This window comes from Pteropus medius, unplaced genomic scaffold (genome assembly GCF_902729225.1).
Source record: "Pteropus medius unplaced genomic scaffold, Ma_sr-lr_union100, whole genome shotgun sequence".
NCBI classification, from domain to species: Eukaryota; Metazoa; Chordata; class Mammalia; order Chiroptera; family Pteropodidae; genus Pteropus; species Pteropus medius.
This window is the reverse complement of record NW_024351729.1, coordinates 16,202,941-16,223,545: the sequence shown is the minus strand read 5'-3', so window position 1 is coordinate 16,223,545 and position 20,605 is coordinate 16,202,941. Positions and strand designations below refer to the sequence as shown.

The 20,605-nt window shown below is 33.5% G+C and overlaps 2 protein-coding genes across 2 annotated transcripts in view; both read left to right on the top strand.

Annotated features, from left to right (window-relative positions):
• The window catches only part of ACADL (acyl-CoA dehydrogenase long chain), a 29,419-nt gene extending 11,047 nt beyond the window's left edge, over window positions 1–18,372 (top strand). The window contains exons 5-11 of the mRNA XM_039844667.1: window positions 1,724–1,790; window positions 2,597–2,761; window positions 3,451–3,552; window positions 4,568–4,681; window positions 10,775–10,902; window positions 12,946–13,032; window positions 17,812–18,372. Of these exons, the coding sequence (XP_039700601.1) occupies window positions 1,724–1,790; window positions 2,597–2,761; window positions 3,451–3,552; window positions 4,568–4,681; window positions 10,775–10,902; window positions 12,946–13,032; window positions 17,812–17,905 (757 nt within the window). The 3' untranslated portion in view covers window positions 17,906–18,372. The remainder of the gene's footprint in view (window positions 1–1,723; window positions 1,791–2,596; window positions 2,762–3,450; window positions 3,553–4,567; window positions 4,682–10,774; window positions 10,903–12,945; window positions 13,033–17,811) is intronic.
• The window catches only part of KANSL1L (KAT8 regulatory NSL complex subunit 1 like), a 121,160-nt gene continuing 111,412 nt past the window's right edge, over window positions 10,858–20,605 (top strand). Inside the window, exons 1-2 of the mRNA XM_039844666.1 lie at window positions 10,858–10,902; window positions 12,946–13,032. The gene's annotated coding sequence lies outside the window, so the exon portion shown is untranslated. The remainder of the gene's footprint in view (window positions 10,903–12,945; window positions 13,033–20,605) is intronic.

The following is a 20,605-nucleotide window of genomic DNA, read 5'->3' as shown; positions in this document are numbered from 1 at the left end:
TTTCAGAGATGGTTTCGCCACCTCTATTTTCTTGCTTTGATTTGGCCATCACAGGAAAAGGTTGAGTTTGCTAGAAAACATTTGGGGCTTCACTGGCCGTTTCCCTTCCCACACACATAGCATGATACCTTAACCTTTTATATGGTATCATGTTGACTTTCTTATTTGGTTAGCATAATATCCTGTATGAAATATAGAGATATTGTGATCCCTACTTAAGAGAGAATCTGTTCCATGCTGATTCCATCTCCTGGTGGCTGATGGCATTCCTTGCCTTGTGGCATCGTCACTCCAATCTCTGTCTCTGTGGTCACATTGCCCTTCCTCTTCTGTCTGTGTTATGTCCCTCTGCCTCCCTCTCCTAGAATATTTGCGATTGCATTCAGGGCCCATCTAGGTAATCGAAAATAATCTCCCCATCTCAAGTTATGATGCCAGAGAGCTCAATGGGGTGGGAGTCCAAAAAGGGACCGGTCTCTAGAGCTCTGGTGACCAGGTTCTTGTCTTATATTGCAAGAAAGAATTCAAGGACAGACAAACAGCAAGCAGGAAAGTGCAAGGTTTATCAAAGCAATAGTACACACTTAAGAGGGAAGTGCTGGTGAACTCGGAGAGCAAGTCGCGCCCCAAGGCTGTCTGGATGATGGGACTTTGGGATGTCCCAAGGTTGTCTGTCCTGCCTCCTAGCCTTGGCTTATCTCTCACACTGGAGTCACCCTAGTCAAAACAGGGAGAAGGTTGTGTAAGGGACAAAGGAGACATTCCAGAGCCATATCCTAGAGGGCAGGTGGAATGCCCTAGGCTATGTATGCTGCCTCAGTTGGACATCTACAAGAGCCTTATTTAGTATGAGGTAACACAGGTTCCAGGGGTTGGCACCTACTATCTTTGGGGGTCATTTGTCAGTGGAAGATATTTTGAAGTAGAAGCTACCTAAATGTTCAACAATAGGAGGCTGTTTTAAAAAATCATGATAAATCCATGTGATGAAATTCTATGCCGCTAATAAAATGTATCTTATAGAAAAACATTGGATGTTATTAAGAGATCAAAATCATATGTCTTCTAATTTTATAAAAGTGCTTATGTGTGTGTATCTGTTTCCATACAGAAATACTGGAAGAACATATTTGTAAATTCCAGGAGATAAAATTATTTACTAAATCATTTTTCTCCTTTATCTAGAATATTGCCTTGTCTTTTTTATATTCTAATTATGAATATTTATGTTGTAAAAATATAAATTATTTTACATTTAGAAAAATAATCTACTTTGAGAGGAGGCTTGTTAGAAGGAGTTGGCATTTGAAATCTGGTCTTTTCGATAGGTAAGCTTTTGATCAGTTGAGATAGGGAAAGGAACAAAAGTGAATAGAGGCAGGCAAGTACAATGTGGTAAATAATCTCAGGGATATAGTGGGCATTGAAAAGTCACCTGAGTCCAACTTTGGAGTCTTGAATGCTGCTTACGCTTTGTTATATTCTAAAAAGTCAGGCTAGTTTATGTAACCTTACATATTCATTTGTACAAATAATTTAGAATATAATATATCAGACATGATTTGTTTAGTGCATTTGTGTGAACACTCCTAATATTAAAGATCAATTTTTATAATGATGTAATCAGTTTGATTTATCATGTCATATTCATACTTACGTAACAACGTTTGCATAATTTAATATGTACTAATTAATGAAGTTTTCTTCTTTTTTTCAATTACAGTGATTTGCAAGGAGTAAGAACAAATGCCAAAAAGGATGGAAGTGACTGGATTCTTAATGGAAGCAAGGTGTGTAAAGAGGGGCTTCTCTCCAGGGTCACGCCATGGGTAACAGTTATTAATGATTCTAGCAAGTCTAGAGACTAACACAATAACTGAGATTATTTGAGTTCACACAGGAATCGATTTGTTTAGTTTTGGAAACAGTGCAAATTTCGCAACATCTATATTACATGAAATCTGTTCCTCTTCTATGTTGTGTTTTGCATGCCTCCTCACTAATATGGAAAATGTTTTAGATTCCAGACAGCCCATATCAAACCAGAAAAGGAGAAGGTAAGACTCACATTGTTCAAATATGGGGCAAACAAAATGTTTCCTTACATTTTCCCCAGTTTCTCATTAACATCAAATTTATTAACTATTAACTAATTATTAAGATCATTGATAGAATCTGAGAGCCTTTCAGTCCTTTTGAGAGTCACATCAACCCACTGATAAAACTGGAAAACTTCTCCAGTTAAGGTTACGACAGGCTCAGGAGTAAATAGATCCCTACTACCACTGATGGCAGAGGTTTTTGTTTACCTAAAACTATGTCTAGTATACACTCAGTAAGTATTTGTTGTTGACTGAGTGTTAAGAAAGGCTTGTATGGATTTCATTCTTTTCTTTCATTTCCTTTCTTTTTCTTCTGTTCTTCGATAACCTCATGTATGAATATTTAACACTTCAGATACTTGGATAGAGTACAGAGAGAGTTATAAAGCACGTCTTGTCTGGATGAGTCTTCTTGAGTATACTTTCCGCCGGTTATGACTTGCACATGGAGCTAAATTATTATGGAGCATCATGGTATACTTGGGGTTTTGCAGGTATTCATCACTAATGGGTGGCTAAGTGATGTTGTAATCGTAGTGGCAGTCACAAATCGTGAAGCTCGCTCTCCTGCCCATGGCATTAGCCTTTTCCTGGTGGAAAATGGAATGAAAGGATTTATCAAGGGACGAAAGCTACATAAAATGGGACTAAAAGCCCAGGTAAGTCATAATATAAATAATATTCAGGTAATAATTGAGTGTACTGAATTTTTAATAATAAATTATTTACTAATAATTGGATTTACTCAATTATGCCTTATATATAGAACTACATAAAGCACAATCATACCTTCCAATGCTGAATTCCTAAAATATGCTTTTCAGAAATGATAATGGAGATTTATTCTACCATTTATGCAATGATATTTCCTTCTGGTAGTCAGCAATGGAATGGAAGTGAATCAGGGTATTTTGAGTATCTGCTTTAGAAATGGCAAAATTAACTACTTGATAATAGGCCATCTCTTTATGAAATCAATTAAAGAAAATTATGAAATAAGAACAGAATATGTTTTTATTATTTGGTAATTAGTAATGTTTTCATTAACAGAGAAAAACATTTTACTTCATACGCATTAGAAATCCTAGGTCCTCGGTACCTGCAAAACTGGACAATATCAGAGCTAGGGTAACAGGGTGTTGCAGTGGGAAAGCCAGAAGGTTTGGAATCCGATGAACGTGGATTTTAATCCCTGGTTTACCACTTGCTGGTTGTATTCATTAACCACTCCAACGTGGCTTCCAGTTTGTTTTGTTTTTATTTTTTTCTTAAAAGGAAATGATAATCTCATCAGGTTATTGTGAGATTTAAATGAGTTAATTTTGTACTTAATTGTATGATCTCTTAGGATACCGCAGAATTATTCTTTGAAGATGTACGGTTACCAGCTAGTGCCCTACTTGGAGAAGAGAATAAAGGCTTTTATTACCTCATGCAAGAGCTTCCACAGGTCAGAAGTATTAAAGATTTCATCTTTTGATTAGATAATAGACTGGAATAGAATAATATAGAACTATATAAATCTATGCATACAAAACTTGTGACACAGCCAGTCGTTTGACTATAACTTAAATTTGTTAAAAAAAAAAAGTATGAGTATTGTAGGCTAGATAAGTAAATAACTGCACTTGGAGATATTCAATCAAAGCTTATAAGTGAATAGGGAAAATAGTTATTTCAGTTCTGTGATTCCTTCTTGTAATGACTTTAGCTTCTCAATCACAAGCCAAGAATTCTTATCTCTTTGTAAGGAAATATCAGCCAAAATATTTTTCAGGTTTTTTTTTGTTTGTTTTTTTGGTTTTTTTTTTTAATATAATACCTAAGAGTTGAAGGGGAAAACTATTATGCTCAGTCTAAAAAATTTTAGCCATATAGAGTCAGTCCTCACATCTTTATTTTTGGAGTGTGGTTGCTGAGTAACCATTGAGCCTCATATGCCAGCGTAAGAGACTGTACCTGCCTAGTAACTAGAACATGGGCTAAACATGAAATTGGGGACAAGGGCTAAGAACACTGACATAGAAATAGAACATGAAAATCACCAGCAAGATAGACTTAAACCGACTGTGAATACTTTTGCACTAATAGTCAGAATTTAACCTATGACTTTAAAATATTGATTTCCACAGATATATTAGCATAGGTAGTGTGCAGAGATCAATAAAGAAAAATCAACAACTTCAGAATTTCTTTTCCCATAAATGAGTAAAGAGAAGAGGGAATTTAATGATATATACATTAAAGACAGTCATTCATAAACGTAAGGATTTGCTTAAGGGAATTATCACAGGTATGTCAGAATATTCTTGGAAATCTCTATAGAAGCCTTTTTTGTAAAGAGTTAAGAAATAAATCATTTAGAGTTTAATAAAGATTATTTATGGCATTTATTATCCCTGAAATCATGTGAAACTCACTCGTGTAATTAGAATAATGTTCATGTCCTAATTTTTGGTTTATAGGAAAGGCTATTGATTTCTGAAGTAGCAATTTCATCCAGTGAATTTATGTTTGAAGAAACCAGGAACTATGTTAAGCAAAGAAAAGCTTTTGGGAAAACAGTTGCACATATACAGGTAAGCTTGTTGTCATGGTTTAGACGATATCAATTTACCCTTCTGAAATGGGTCTAGGCTTAATATAAATCTAGAGTAATTTTCATATAGGTGGTATTAGAATCCATGGAAGTGGACGAGATCACTGAGGGAGAGAGAGGAGAGAGTAAGAGAAGAAGAGGTCCTAGGCCAGAGTCCTGAGAAAAAAAGTACAAGATTTAAAAGCGGAATAGGAAAAGAAGTGCTTGTAAATACAAATGAAAATGACGTCTAAAAAGGAGAAAGCAAATCAGGCAAGTGTTAGCTCAGAAACCGAGAGAAAAAAAGAATTTCAAGTAGGAGGAAGTGGAGCCAAATACCGCTGAGAGGGAGAATAAGATGAAGATCAGAGTGCCTTCTGGACATGATGATATGGAGGTTATTTTGTAGGAGCTGTTCATGGACTGGTGCGGGAATGGTGCCAGACTAGAGTGAGTAGAGGAATAAATGCAAATGAGGAAGTAAAGATACTGATGGCAGGCAACGCTTTCCTGAGTTGGGCTGTGAGTGTTAATTGAGATAAAGGATGGTAACTGGAGGGGCAAAAAGAAGAGGGTGGGTAAGGAGTGGAGGGAAATATTTGGGGCCAAGTGAGATATTTGGAGAGTATTAATTTTTTGTTTTTATTTTTAGGATGGGAATGCTGGAGCATATCGTAAGGCCTAGAAAGAGAATTTAATAAAGAGGGAAAGATTGTAGATGTGGAGAGGATAATTAACTGCATATAATCTGCGAGAAAGTGTGAGGGCATGGATGCCAACGTACATGGGAAGCTAGGCTTTCCCATACCAACAGGAGAGGTGCTTCCTCCATTGCCTAGGCTCAAGCACAGAGAAGTGCTTGATGGTGTTCAATTAAGGTTGGGTTTTGCTAAGGAGTTTAAGATATTTGCAAAAGAACTCAGTATATGGTGGCCATGATCACTAAATATGACAATCAAATTTTAGACCCTCTAGTTTCTTCTTAAATGAAGGAACACTTTATAAACAATGCAGTCATCAAATTGGTGAAGCATTTTACCAGCAAAAGACTTGGATTTGGAAATCTACTTGAAAAGTTTCAAGTAGAATGATTTGGCTGAAAGGCTTTGTGAAGGGAAGAGGAGAGATGAAACATTTTGGTAGCTTTTCAGGGTCAGTATTATATAAATTCAGGTGCATTTTAAGTCCTAGCACAGCTACTCGAATATCTGTGGTCTAGGCAAGTTGTATTGTCTCTCTTGGAAGTATTTTATTTGTAAGATGTGACTATCACTTCATAGAGGTATTGTGAGGATTAAATGAGATAATACACAGAAAGTGCTTAAAATATTGTCTGGCAAAGTAAGAGCTCATTAAGTTAGCTTTTCTTATAATTTTTTCCTCAGTTAATGCCTTCCTCTGTTTCATTCCAATAAAGGGAGCTGTTTTATCAACTTCTTGCGCCTGGTCTGGATAAACTCCATGTCATTTTGGGACCTATTTGCTACCTATATGTTCATCAAGTTAATTTTTTTCTGTTCTTAAAAAACTTCTTTACATTCTAACTTCCTTATTGACATAACAGATCTAAATACACTTGTTCTGAATCTATAAAAATGAAGCGCACATTTAGTCAAGAAGACATTTTAAAAAATAGTGTGACTTGACTTACCTAAATTGTGATTTCCTTAAGAGTAAGGATATTATACTTTACATTCCCTTTTGTTTATGTGTCACTGATTTGCACATATCAGTGATTCTCAATGACTGCCCTCTTCCCTCAGGCATTTGGAAATGTCAAGGAGGGTGAAGCACTAAGGTATAAAAGCCTTGGAAGCCAATGTCCTTAAATGTTCTGTAATTCAGAGATAGCTTTGTATAGCAACTAATTTTCTTCAGTCAAAATGCCAATAGTGTCCCATTGAGAAATACTGACCTATATGATTCATTCCTTTTTATTTCACCGAGAAAACAGACATTGATTGCTTCTAAAGATTGTGTGCTCAGATGTAATTTGATAGGTATAACTTTGGAAATACAGACTATAGGCTTCTAGCAATATGAAGGGAATAGTACCACTTGGCATCACTCAGTGACTTTCTCAATCATATGCAAAGTAGAATTAGTATCACTTGCTTCTGAAATCTAACCGCTACCACTTTCACATCAAAAATGTTTTTATTAGAACACTCATGCCTTTAGACCTATTCTGGATACAATTAAAAAATGAACCAAATAGACATATTTTTTTATCCCCTTAGAAATCTACAATTCCTGTGTTTGTGGACTTCATATTAATTTACAGCAAAGATGACTATAATATTACCCAGATTGCCAGGATAGCTCAGAATGTTAAATGTGCTTTGACATTTAACCGCGAAGAAAAGAGAAAATTGGTATAATGTTTTCCTGTAGAAGATTTATTTACTTATTGATGAATAAGTAAATAAATAAAGGTAGATAGCAAAAAAGAAATAGGTGCCTTTTTTGGTTGCCTTCTTTCAAAGGTAGTTTACTAACGTTTCTCTAGGTGGCAGTAGCATTCTGCTTCTACCAATATACTATTCGTATGAGTACTGTTTGCTAAAAATGTTTTGTGATTTCTGAAATATTTCTTCTAATCTTCCTGTTAATCTAGATAAATATCTTTGAATAATGACTTTATGTTCAATCTAGGAATGTATTCAGAGAGGATGAATGACTAATACATGCTTACATCTTCTAGAGTAGGTACACTATGGTTCTAGTTATTAAATTGCAGTAGACCTCTAAATGTCGTATTATACTTGATCAAATGTTATTTTATGACCATATAACTATTAGTTTTCTACCTTATGCTATCCTTGAATTTTGAACATTTTGGGCTTTTCTAACCATTTAGATGCATTTCACAAAAATTTATTTTTTTAAGATAGAGACCCACCATACTTAAGTAGAAATAGTTATAGGATTTTAATTTCTTTTATTTATACTCTTTATATTTGATGTTAAGTCTTATGATTTTCCATGGAATAAACAATAAAACAGTAAAATTCAGATATTAAATAATGATGGCTGTCATCATTATTTTTCATTGTGTCCATGTGCTAGACTTTGATAAATGGATTGTCTCATTTTTTTTTCACAGCAACTCTATTTAATAACTATCATATTTATCCTTATTTTACAGATAAGGCTATTGAGCCATAGAGAGGTTAAGTAACTCACCCAGAATTACACAAATATTCTAACTCTGGAACCTACACTCTTAACTCATGCCCTAGTTCACTACCCCAAAATTTAAGGTAGATAGGCCTTTTTTCTTCCCCCACTTCCTTCACCCATGGGCAGTGAAGTGAAAAGCCAGTGTTTTTTTCTAATGCAGGCTTTAGTTATTCCCTGTGTGGTATGTGCTCTTGATTCTAAGGGTACAAAGTATTAGATAAAGGAGCAGGAGAGGAATAAAATAACACTTCTTCCTTATGTTCCTCTAAAAAGAGAATATCCAGTTCTTAAGACCTTGTGTGTGGGATTAATTAACTATAAAATTAGATAACAAGCTGAACATATTATATTTTACATTTCAGTCATAATATGTTAGAGTATAGCTAATGGTGGTGTTTAAATGGAATACTGGGCTAGATTACCTCTCCAAAGTGTCTTCCAGTTCCATAATTCTATGGTTCTAAGAATTTTGTCATTCAGAACTCTGAAAGAGGCTCTAGCTGGTCCACTTAGTAACTTCAGGGAATTTTTAAAAACTGCTAGCTGCATATTATGTATTAGAAACTATTAATGAATGTTAAAAATATATTGCCACAAGCATGTTGATCATTCACAGAGAGCATCTTGCTAATAATGTGTGGTACAATTAGTAGCTGCCATTCGTTAGAGAATAATTTCTAAAAATATGTCAGTGTCTACAGTGAAGAGCAAAGAACAAATCTGCTTGGTAACACGCAACTCAATGGCAAGAATATGTAAATATTTAATCTCTTTATCCCAGAGAATAAATTATGTACTTTTAGAGGCATTAATACCTTCAGACCTGTGGACCTCACTGAATGCACTGACACAAGAATTCTAAATGAACCCATTCTGATCGGAAATTTAACTTTAGCTTCTAGATGCTCCCAGCATTCCCATAGGAACGGCTCTCACAGGAGAGAAATTGGGCTTAGAGATTTTGATTCTCTCATATTGGAAATAGTGCATAAATTCTCAGATGTGCCATGCACAGTGGTAGGAGTGGGGCAAACGTATTTTGAGACTTATCAGACTTCCCCTTATTTTCCAAATGAAGTATCATGGAACTAAGCCAAGAGTAGGCTTAGAAGTGAATTTCGGAGGTTTTCATGGCACATATCTGTTTTCAATATATAGAACAGTATTTCCCCACTGTTTTCATTTCTTGTTCCATCTTTAGATTTTCTCTGAGTGAACTTGGATATGTGGATTAGGAGTAGAAAATTTGTGCTGATTAAAGGGTACAGAATTGGCCTAATTAAACATAAATGAATAGAGAGAGAGATAGAAAAAGTAAGGGGAAGAATGAGAGGGGAAGAAGGTTTTGATGTAACCCAGCATGTTCCGAATTAGAGGCCAGCCACGATGCAGCAGTGGGAAAGTATGGTGTCAGCCTTCCCACTGCTTGGCTTTGGAATCATTAGGTGCCATTCACATTGTCTGTTTCTGGAACAGGATGGGCAGTCAGGTGAGTTTTTCATCAGCACAGTAGTTATGGCGGTATACCTATGAGGAATCTGTCTCTCAGAGCTCTGACTGCACCTGACATACCCTGGTTTTGCCTGGTCCTGGGTCTTGTTAGACTCTTTTCCACTCTCTTCCAGAAATGGAAAGTACCCAAACTGTCCCCACCACAATGATGCTGAAAGGTATGAGAATGGCTAGAATAAGTAGTAAAGGCAGGGCTAGTGTCCTCTGAGAATCTGGTCCCCAAAGCTTTCCTTTGAGAACTCAATCATGGCTTTGGACTTGCCAGTGCATAAGTAGGGTACATTTAATTTGTAGTTTGAGTTTCACTGAGCCACATTTGTCATTAAGTTCATTTCTTTTATTAGCCGCAGTGAAAGTCTCACTCACGTATTCCACAGCAGAATAATCAGAATTATTTTTCAATCTGAATTTCCACAAGGAAGGTAGAGCGAGCTGACATATCTGGGCCTTGAACCTAAGAGCTCAACTAGAATGGGGTGTATTTTTGGAGGTTACTTAAAGTGAAAAGCCAGTATTTCAAATTCATCCAGTTTCCTGAAGGAAGTTCAAGAGTTGATGCTAAAGAGACCAGATGTAAACTTGAAGTTCAAGGCATGAGAGCCAAGAGTTAAAAATGCAAGAAAATTTGATTGAAGTGAGTAGCAAGAACAATTGAGAATGGTATAGATGAAATGATTCCCAAGAGTACAATTGGTCGTGTGCGGCCAGCAGGAGGAGGTACATAGGTATGATAACATTGTCAATTCCTGACCACTCAGTTTAAGTTAGGAACTGCTAGACAGGCTATTGAGAGGGAAAAGAGGGAGAGTGGACACAGAGGTGGAAGAGGTTGGGGGGTACTGGACTTGGATCTTGAGTGCTCTGATTCTGTTATTCTATTGTGTTCTGCAAGTCTAGATTAAATACTTTGCAATATAAAATAATATTTTTTATGTTATCCTTTCAGCTTGCTACTTTATTACTTTACTCCAAGACAGAGAAACAGACTAGAGAAATATGATTACTTAATTTCATTAATAAAGAAAAATTCTTCATGAATTTAGGTTCCAGAGGAAAATAGACGTTTTCAACAGGCGCACCACAAGATGGGGCTCACACATCAAAGTAGTGCTGTTTTTCAAGAAGCTTCCCTAAATGGTCTAAATTTTTAAATCTAAAACATAACATTTATATATTTATTCTTGCATCTTTTAGTACAAGTTTTCTTAGCAACGAAGTGGGCTTTAAATTTTCACTTTTTGGGTAACATATGCCCTTTTTTGGAGAAAGAAACCCTAGTTAATTCCACTTTAGTTTTGCTCTAAAAATCTTTCATTATATAATTTTTGATATGTTAGGTGACTCAAAATATGCTCTTCTACCATGCTCATTTTTCTCTTTTGTTTTCTTTAAACTCAAGACAGTGCAGCATAAGCTAGCAGAATTAAAAACGCAAATTTGTGTAACCAGAGCTTTTATAGATAGCTGTCTCCAGCTACATGAAAGGAAACGTCTGGACTCTGCCACTGCTTCCATGGCGAAATATTGGTATGTGTGCTACGGTAATTGAAATGTGGTGTTTGCGTAGAGTGTTATGGAATTCTTCCAACTTTAAACTCAGAATTGAGGGTCTTAAAGGAAGAAGGCTGTGTAAATGAAAACTAGCAGTAGGAAGCAACTTTTTAAAAAATGCTGAAAGGTCTCATTAAGCCTATTTATAATGTGCTAAAAATTTCTCAAGTTTGTATTTAACTTTTTAGCATGCCATTGAAAATAAAATACTAAGAGACTGAAGTGGGATGACTGACTAGTTCATTCAAGTAAGTATAATTTCAAATTATCTGAGGAGTAGCAGTGTAGTGAGACCAAAAACTTACAGTAAAACTTAGAGTCCTGAGGTAGTCCTAAATCTTTCATTAAATAATTAAATTTAATTATTTAATGAATAATTATCTAATTAAATAAATATTTATTTATTTATTAATAAATAATGATTTATAATTATTTCTTAATTAATTATGAATAATTATTTAATTATTCATAATTAAATTTAATTCTCTATGGGCTAATATTTCAATGTCCTTAAAATGAATAGATCGGTCAGGATTTTTCTATTTAAGTTATTCTTCAGATCAAAGAAAAATTTCTGAAGAATTGACTACCCAATCAAAAGTTGCACATGCTCTATTAAGTGGAAGGAAAAAATGTCCTATTAACTCTAAAAAGACTTTCATTTGTATTAAAAAACAAACATTCCCACATCTCATTAGCCTAAAAATAACCTAGAAAGAATTCCTGTCATTATTCATTAACTTATGTTCAGTTAAATCAGAAGTAGAATGCAGAATAGTGTTTTGTGTAATGATTCTAAAATAATAAAATTGCCAGGTTGAAAGTGATGTGAAATTACTAGGAACTTGCACTTTGGGGGAGACATTTTAAATTTATAGCAAGTTCTTTGACTAGTTGGAAAAAGTATAAAAAATTTTTAGATATATTTGGCAAAAAGGTATTTGGATAGCTATTGACCTTATTGTTCTTTGAAAACACTAGGTTTATAAATACACTGGTATTTCATATGGAAGCAAAGGAAGCAACTAGTTACAGTCCAGTAAATATTTCATTAGTTATAGCGCAGTAAATATTGCCAAATACAAAAATTTATAGAATTCCAAATATTGTTGCCCCTGAGTCTTGTCTGTTAATCATTATATTGTTACTGCATTTCTTAGGAACATCCTCACCTCCACTATGGCTTGAGTTAAAAAACATTTTTGAATAGGAAAATGTGTCTATGCTTATTTTTGTTCTATGTTTCTTGCTATTTAAAAATAAGTTGAAAAGAATTTTGAACTAATATTTTTATGTTAAGATGAATGAAATTCCTTCCAGTTATCTTACAGATTTTAATTATAGTTAAAATTATTGCATTAAGGTCAGAAAAGAGTATGTCTCAAATATTTTATGGTAATATACGTTACTTCAGGAACAATAGTTTCCAAATAATCTTTAATACATTTTCTATATGACGCATGTACTTTAATAGTAGTCTGCCTCTTAGATTTTTCACTTTTACTTTCAGTTTATTTCTGAAAACCCTAAAAAATCTTTTCACAGTTACTGAAATTCAGAATTGCAGACCTCAAGTAGGGAGGGACATCTTTGGAGGAAAAAAAGGTGTATTACAAAGGCAAAAGGAAGTAGATGGCTATATAATTATACTGTTAACTTAGATCATATAGAGAATCTAAATTAGACCAAATTCAAGTTTTAACTATATCTGTTTCAGGCCTAATATAAAAAAAAAGCTAATAGTCTGTGCTTTCCACATTTTGTTTCTAACCTTAACAAAAACCCAGCCAGAAATATAATTGATGAAGAAAGTATTCATTACGTGAGAACTTTCCTGAGGTTTACTTCATATGTAATTTACACACAATTACGATTATATCTCTGGTTGGCTAATATGCCTAGTTTTAATTGTTTGATAAATATATGCATTTGATAGAAAAATTTGTTTCCTGATTGTGAAGCACCTCATGCAAATCCATTTCAAATGTTCCTTTTCTGCTTTTTATTTTGGTCATTTAGGGCATCTGAGTTACAAAACACTGTAGCTTATGACTGTGTACAGCTTCATGGAGGTTGGGGATACATGTGGGAGTACCCAATTGCCAAGTGAGTATGGCTGTTCTATTATACTTTTCTAGATGATGTGGAAAAAAAAGGAAAATTACTGTACTTTGTACATTGACCATTGAGAGAAAGGAAGTGCAACATCTTTACATTTTTCAACTGACCATAGAGTATATTCAGGCAGATAGAAACAACTTTATGCTATCATTTCACCACTAGGATGTTGTCATTTTTAAAGAAAGTAAAGAGACCAATATACTAAAGTTTGATGTTTGGCTTTATTTGAATTATTATCTGTTTTTAAATAGTTCAATAATGTTTTGTTTTATTAACCACTAGGTTTTCTTTAACTTTTTACTATAACAAACAATGCTGCAACAAATACTTTTATACATTTATCTTAGATATATGTGTTTTCAACTACAACAGGATATAGTCCCAAGAGTAGTATTGCTAGTTCAAAAAGTATGCGTATTTTAAATTTTAATACATGTCCAGATTATTTCCTTCAGTTTATAGCAACTCATACTCAAATGAACAAAGTCTGATGACTTATCCCCTTAAGCTATGAATGTATTGCCTTTTAAACTTTGTGCTAATCTAATAGGTGAAAAAATAGGTTATTATTCTTCCTTTAATTTGCATTGACTAGTAATTATTTTATTTTACATTTTATTTTATATTTTCTTTTCTTTTATTATTTTATTTTATTTATTTTTTTTTTATTTTATTTAACTGTAGTAGGAACACTTAATGTGAGATCTCCCCTCTTCACGAATTTTTAAGTGTACCATAGAGAATTGTTATCTATAGGTATAGTATTGTGCTACAGATCTCTAGAGCTTATTCATCTTGCTTAATTGAAATTTCATGCTCATTGCTTAGTAACTCCCCATCTTCCTCTCACCTTAGCCTCTGGCAACCACCATTCTTTGTTGATTCTGTAAATTTTACTAGTTTAGATAAATCATAGAGATGGAATTGTGTAGTATTTGTCTTTCTGTGAGTGGCTTATTTCACTTAGCAGAATGTCTTCAGGGGTCTTTCAGATTGTCATATATTGTTGAATTTTCTTCCTTTTTCAGGTTGCACAGTATTCCACTGTGTATATATACTACATCTTCTTTATCTATGTTTACTTGTCCATGAACATTTAGTTGTTTCCACATCATGACTATTGTGAATAATTCTGCAGTGAACATGTGAATGCTAATATTGCTTGGAGGTCTTGATTTAAATTCTTTTGAATAAATACCGAGAAGTGAGATTTTGGGATCATACAGTAGCTTTATATCATTTTTTGAGGAACCTTCGTATTGTTTCCTACAGCGGCTACACCATTTTGCATTTCCTGCAATCATGTGTAAGCGTTCCAGTTTCTCCACATCCTCAACAATACTTGTTTCTCTGGGTTTTTTTGTGGTGGTGGTTATTAATAGACATCCCAACAGTTATGAGGTGATATCTCATTGTGGTTTTGGTTTGCATTTCCCTGATGTTTACTGACACTGAGCATTTTTTTTTCAAATACCTTTTGGTTATTTATATGTCCTCTTTGGAAATACTTAGTTTGTTTTAAAAAACTAAAAATAAGGGGGAAGGCACTGCAGAAAAAGCAACCTGCATATGAAAAGGATCTAATTTGTCATTCTTAAATATTTGATTATTTTCCTTTAAAAAACAAATATTAATTTTTTCCATATAGAATTTTTATTTCCTTCATATAAAGAGAAATTAAATAACTTTTTTTATTATATTACATATGAATCTTCTTGTTATTAGTTCAGAGCCATAGCAGTTTGTCAATAGGCAGCATCTTCTTCTGTATTTCTTCCTCCATCTTCATAATTTCTTCTTTCCTTCTTTCCATAGTCTTTTGCCTCAGTAATCTCCCCATGGCATTTTTCCTCATCACTCTTGAAAATGTATTTTCTGTTATTTAGCAATATTTTCAGTTTGTAAAATTTTCCCAAGGAAGTGTACTATATCAAGAGAAGTCCAATTTAGTTTTGAATCTGGGAATGAGAATGTTATGAGCTTCTAACAACTTTTTTGAATTTTAATCTAAATACAGATATCTGAAGGGAAAATTACCAAACTAGTATTCAAACTGACTTTCAAATTTATCATTTTGACAAGCATAATTGAAAACATTTGATGCACTTATAGTCCTTAATGAGAAAAATAAACATTAAAGTTACATTAAGAACAGAAGTTTCATCATAGATACAATTTACTAATTTTCTGTAGCATTGAGCAGCTTATAAAGTTTTAATCACAAGGTATATATAATTTATAACCTTTCATAAAAACTCAGCTTTAAGTAGGGCTTTTCTCTTCCTTGAGAATGTAGGCATAAAGTAGTTAAATAATTTTTTTTAAATCAACCCTTGGACTTGGATTTTGGTATATCCCTTTAGAACTACTTCAAACAGGACTTCATCAAAAGCAGATTTATTTTTTTATCTTTGTGCAGTCATGAAATCAAAAGTAAACATTGAGTTATGCTGGCACAAATTAAATCATCACTGAAAATTTTCCTGGGCATTTTCATGTTTTAGTCACAGTATTAATCCATCTATTCACAATATTCACAATGCTAGGAAAGTAAAATAATAATGGATGTTTATATTTCTCTAACAGTGCTGTTACAACTGCTGCTGGGAAAGTAGATATGTAGTGGCTCAATGTTTGTCTAGTTTAGTTCAGGTTCTAAGAAAGGCATATTAGGTGATATGCTATATACACGACCCAAGATTAGAATGTAGCATAAGTCTTGGTCTCTGTATTCTCAGAAGCTATTTATTCAGGTCAGTAGCAAGCAAAAACTGGAGCTTGATGGCTTAGTATTTGAAATTCCTGATTTCAGTTTGAGAGACATATTTCCTTTCAGGAAAAATAATCCCCTTTTTGACCAGCTTGTTGTATGAACTTTTAAACTAGACTGCTATTTCTCTCCCCAAAGATATAGGGAAGGTACTTTTTATAAGGTAACTAAAGAGAGTAGTAGATAATATCAAAAAAACTAATTAGACGTATTAGGCAGTGGATGTGTACAGATTATGATTTAATAGAAAAAAAATTCTCACGTTCCTTATATACTCAGATGAAGCTAAATTGTATGTGTGTGTATATGTGTGTTGCTGACCCTTGGTTTCATAGAAAAAGAGGTACTTTTTTGTTTTATTTCATTTTATGTTTTTTTGTTTGTTTGTTTTTAAATAACTGTTCTTTAGCATAAGTTTATTTGTCTTATTCATTGGGCTTGGGGCCTGTGAGAAGTAAAGCTTAAGCCTTGCCACTTCAGGAGTTCTTTGCCACGCTAGGAAGAGCACCCTGAGATATAGAGCTTCATCATTTGTGTGGTTAAACATTCATCCTGCTGCCTTTCTCTGTTAATTTTAGTTGATGACTAAATTTAATTAGTAACCTATGAAAGCTCTACTAATCTCTGTCATTACTTATTCCATTGGAACTTGTAATGGGGAAAAGCCCAACCCACTTCAAAAATCTCTAAAAGCATTGAGATTACTGAAGCAGGCTGAAACGTCAAGTAGGTCCTTTAAATGCAAGGGCTGGATTTTGTGGACCACAGTGTAATCTATTCAAAAGAAAAAATATATTTGAAAACACAGATGTCCCTAGATTTCATGTTCCTTCAGCAAATAGGTATCGAGGCAATAAAATTCCTTTGTACTATAGTAAATCAAATCAGTAAATATTTACTGGGTGCTCGCTCTTTGCAAAGTCGCATGATAAATATGGAGAAGTATAAATCCACAACTGGTCATGTTCCTAGAGAATTGGCACATTTAATTTGTCTCAAAAATTCAAATTTGAAAACCAGATTTTATGCTGGACTTTGAATTTTTCTGCCATGAAGTTCCAAATAAGTAGCCCTACATTCCTGGATCAGTGAAAATATTGTTATGGAACTTAAAAAGATACTTGCCAAAGTGGCAGGATACCTACCTTCTCATTTCAGTCTGCCAGTTACCTGTCATTTGACCATTAAGTAGCAACCATTAATTAGTAAGTGCATTAACTTCTCTGTACCTCAATTTGTTTATCTGCAAAACAATATTTATTTTCCCCAATCTCAGAGCTGAGGATACAATGAGAAAAAGAAAAGGTGAACACAACTCTACAATGTCATAGTTACTGTCATTGCTACCAAAAGTAAATTTTTTATAATGTATTTTTCATTTTTTTTTTTTTTGTGCCAGTGGACTCAGCCACTCAGTATTTTAACCTCATACATTACTGAAGTGACTGTTAACCATTTCCAAGAAATAAGTTACTTGTTAACTTTGTGGGAAGTAATATTTTCTAAAGCATGATTTTATACCTCTGATGGCAGCTATGGTCGTAGGAATCTAAAAGGATGTGCTTTATTTCTCTTTTGTTATCTATAAAACCAGTAGATTTCACCTACTTTGGAAATCATTAAAGATAATGAGAAATTAAAACATTCCATCCATTTCTAAATCTGAAGTGGCCTTTTTTTCAAATGATATTATATGTGTTGAATGTTACAAAATTAAATCAAACAAAACAAACTTACAAATGTTCTTTTGAATTTGTAATCTCTTCAAGCAAACTAAAACAAAGCTATACAGATGATCACTATCTTAATAGAATGTATAATTATACCAATCGAGGATGAATGCCATACTGAAAAAAATAATTTATGAAAAAATTTTATTGTTTAGATTTCATGAAATGAATATTTTAAAGTAAGTAATAGTTATGCGGTGAGACAAAATTTGTAATTTCTAGTATCTTTTATTTATTCATTCAATCATCTTCTGATTTATCCAGAGCTTATGTGGATGCCCGAGTTCAGCCAATCTATGGTGGTACCAATGAAATAATGAAGGAGCTGATCTCAAGAGACATCATCCGTGATAAATAGACATCTGCCCACATCCTGGATGCCTATTATAACTAATCTGGTTTTAAATCTCCTCAAGATAAAATGTAACCTGGAAAGGGAAGAAACACCAATCATGTTTTTATATGCTTTCTTCTAGAAAAAGAAATAAAATGCAAAGATAAGATTAACACAGTGGGGGGAATAATCTTTGAATCCAATAGATCAGTAAGCAAATAAGTTCTAGTAAATAGAGAAAATAAATAAGATAATTAAGATAATAAATAAATAAATAAATAAATAAATAAATAAATAAGATGATTTCATAGTAAGTGCAATAAAATAAAGTAAACATTTAAAGTAAGAAAGTGGGGAAACATTTGATTTGAGACTTAAAAGTAATTATTATCAAACATAAAGTATTAATTTGTAAACTAGCATCATGTCCGTACTTGTTTTTCTTTGCATAAACTGGTAAGATAGTGAATAAAGTAGTTTTTAAATGGAAACAGATATGTGTATTCTTGTTCAACTTAGAAAACCTAAACATTTTTTTTGGTGTTGTTGGTCTTAAACATTATTTTGTAATGCAATCATTACAACAAGATAGAGCAGAGGGAAGAGAAAATACTTTGATGCCATTCTTAGAAGAATACACCTTTGATTTGCTCTTGGGTAGAAGTTTGTATTATTGCCAGCTTGAGTTCTTGCTCGTAGGCTTTAAATACATGCAAAACAGGTTAAAATAAATTTTTATTAGATATTACTATATTTGCAGCTTTCGCCTCCCTCACACTACCAGGAAACAGTATAGGATTAGATAGAAAAACCCTCATCCCTCAGTCCCTTTCTCTACCTTTCCCAGTCTTAGAAGAAACTAGATGTTAGGAATACAACATCTATAGGATGAAAAGTAAATTCGCATAGTAGGAAAAGCCTGCTTTGTAGTGGTAGACAGACCTGGTTTGAATGATAACTCTACCATTTAGGAGCCTTTGGACCTTGGGCAATTTATTTAACTTTCTGGGATTCTTTCAGGTGCAAATGACAAAAGAAACCCAGTTCACAGCATCCTAAGCAAAAATTTGAGTGTGCTGGCTTAAAAGGATTGTAGAGTAGCCTATATAATCTAAAGAACCGTGTGAACTAGGGTCTCAAGGGCCTGATTCTAGAGCTTAAACCTGCCAGCACTTACACCATATACACTTATTTTTACTTTTCTTTGCAAATTGGCCTAATGGATACTTCAGAGAAATTTCATTGCAGGGCCTATAAAAATGACTGTGGGCTGTTCCAGGCCCATATCCTTCAAAGCAATGTCATTATAAGGAGAGAGAGAGAGAGAGAGATACAGAGGCAGACACACACAGAGCTATACAGCTATTACGGTCCACTAGAGCTAGGAATAGGTTCTAGTAATTTTTATATGTAAGAAAGTAAAAGGACTTCTAAGTTATTTTATTGGAATGATCTCTGGAATGTTTTCTGTCTCTTCTAAACTGGTCATTTATCTTCCCAACTAGTCTTGTTTTACAGCCACAAAAGAAGCATGGGTTATACCATGTGCTCAAAGCTGAAAGCAAAATAGGGAGTTCAGAATGTGCTTCTTAACCTTTCATTTGGTTTTGATTTCTTAAATAGTTATCTTTGTGTTTTGCTTGTGTGGCTTTGATTGTTGTCCACTGGGGAGAGAATTTATCATCTGTATCTCACACAGTGCTAAGTGCTCAAGAAACGATAAAGAGTAGTGTGCAAAAGAACAGACTGGACCAACATAGCAAGAAAGCCATAGTGTGTAAATAATTAATGAGAATCAAAAAGCCTGAGTAATTTTGGTTTTTGGCTGAGAGTTTTAGAATAATAATTATTGCTTTAAAATTATTTTTGCCCTTTATTTCTTTGATGTGTTATCGAAATGATAATATGTAGAAGCTGTTTTGATTTGCTGTTGTAAAATCTAACTGCAAATCTTTACTAATCTAGTAAATTTTGTAGTTTATTGCACAAGGTATAAGATTTCTAAGAGACTAGATTTTTTCATATGTCAGTATTATTTTTGGCACACGCAGCAATTATTTATTTAGAGTCATTGGAAAGATTTGACATTGAGATGGAAACTAACTGTAGGCCTATCCTGTCTACTGCTTTATAATACATGTTGAAAAGAGGTTCTGTATTTTTGAAATCTAATTTTCCATTTTTAAGAAAAAAATACAGAAAACTTCAAATGTACACAAAAATAGGAAGACAGTATAATGAACCTCTAGCTTCAACATTTCTCAGTGTATCTCCCCCACTTTTTTTCTCAATTATTTTATTTTTTTGAATTCTCATAAGATTTTATTTGAGCCTAACTGAGGACAATTGTTGGGAAGCAAGATCTCAAATTCTTCTTCTCAGTTATTTTAAAGCAAATCCCAGACTTAACCCTGTTTCTTATACAAACATATATTTCAGAGTATGTTTCTAATTGATAAAGATTTTTTGATATAACCACAAAATCATTATTAAACTTTAAAAACCTAAATTTAACATATAGTTCCAAATGAACATTAATTTTTTCTTGGTTATATCAAGAATGCTTTTTGTGGTTAGTTTCTTCAAGTCAGGATCTAAACGAGGTTCACAAATTACATATTTTAACACAAAAATACAGTCTCCTAAGTCTCATTAACAGCCCTCTCTTTTTTCCTTCTCTCTAAATTTTATTTTTTAAATTAGCATACAGCAAATTTGCCCCCC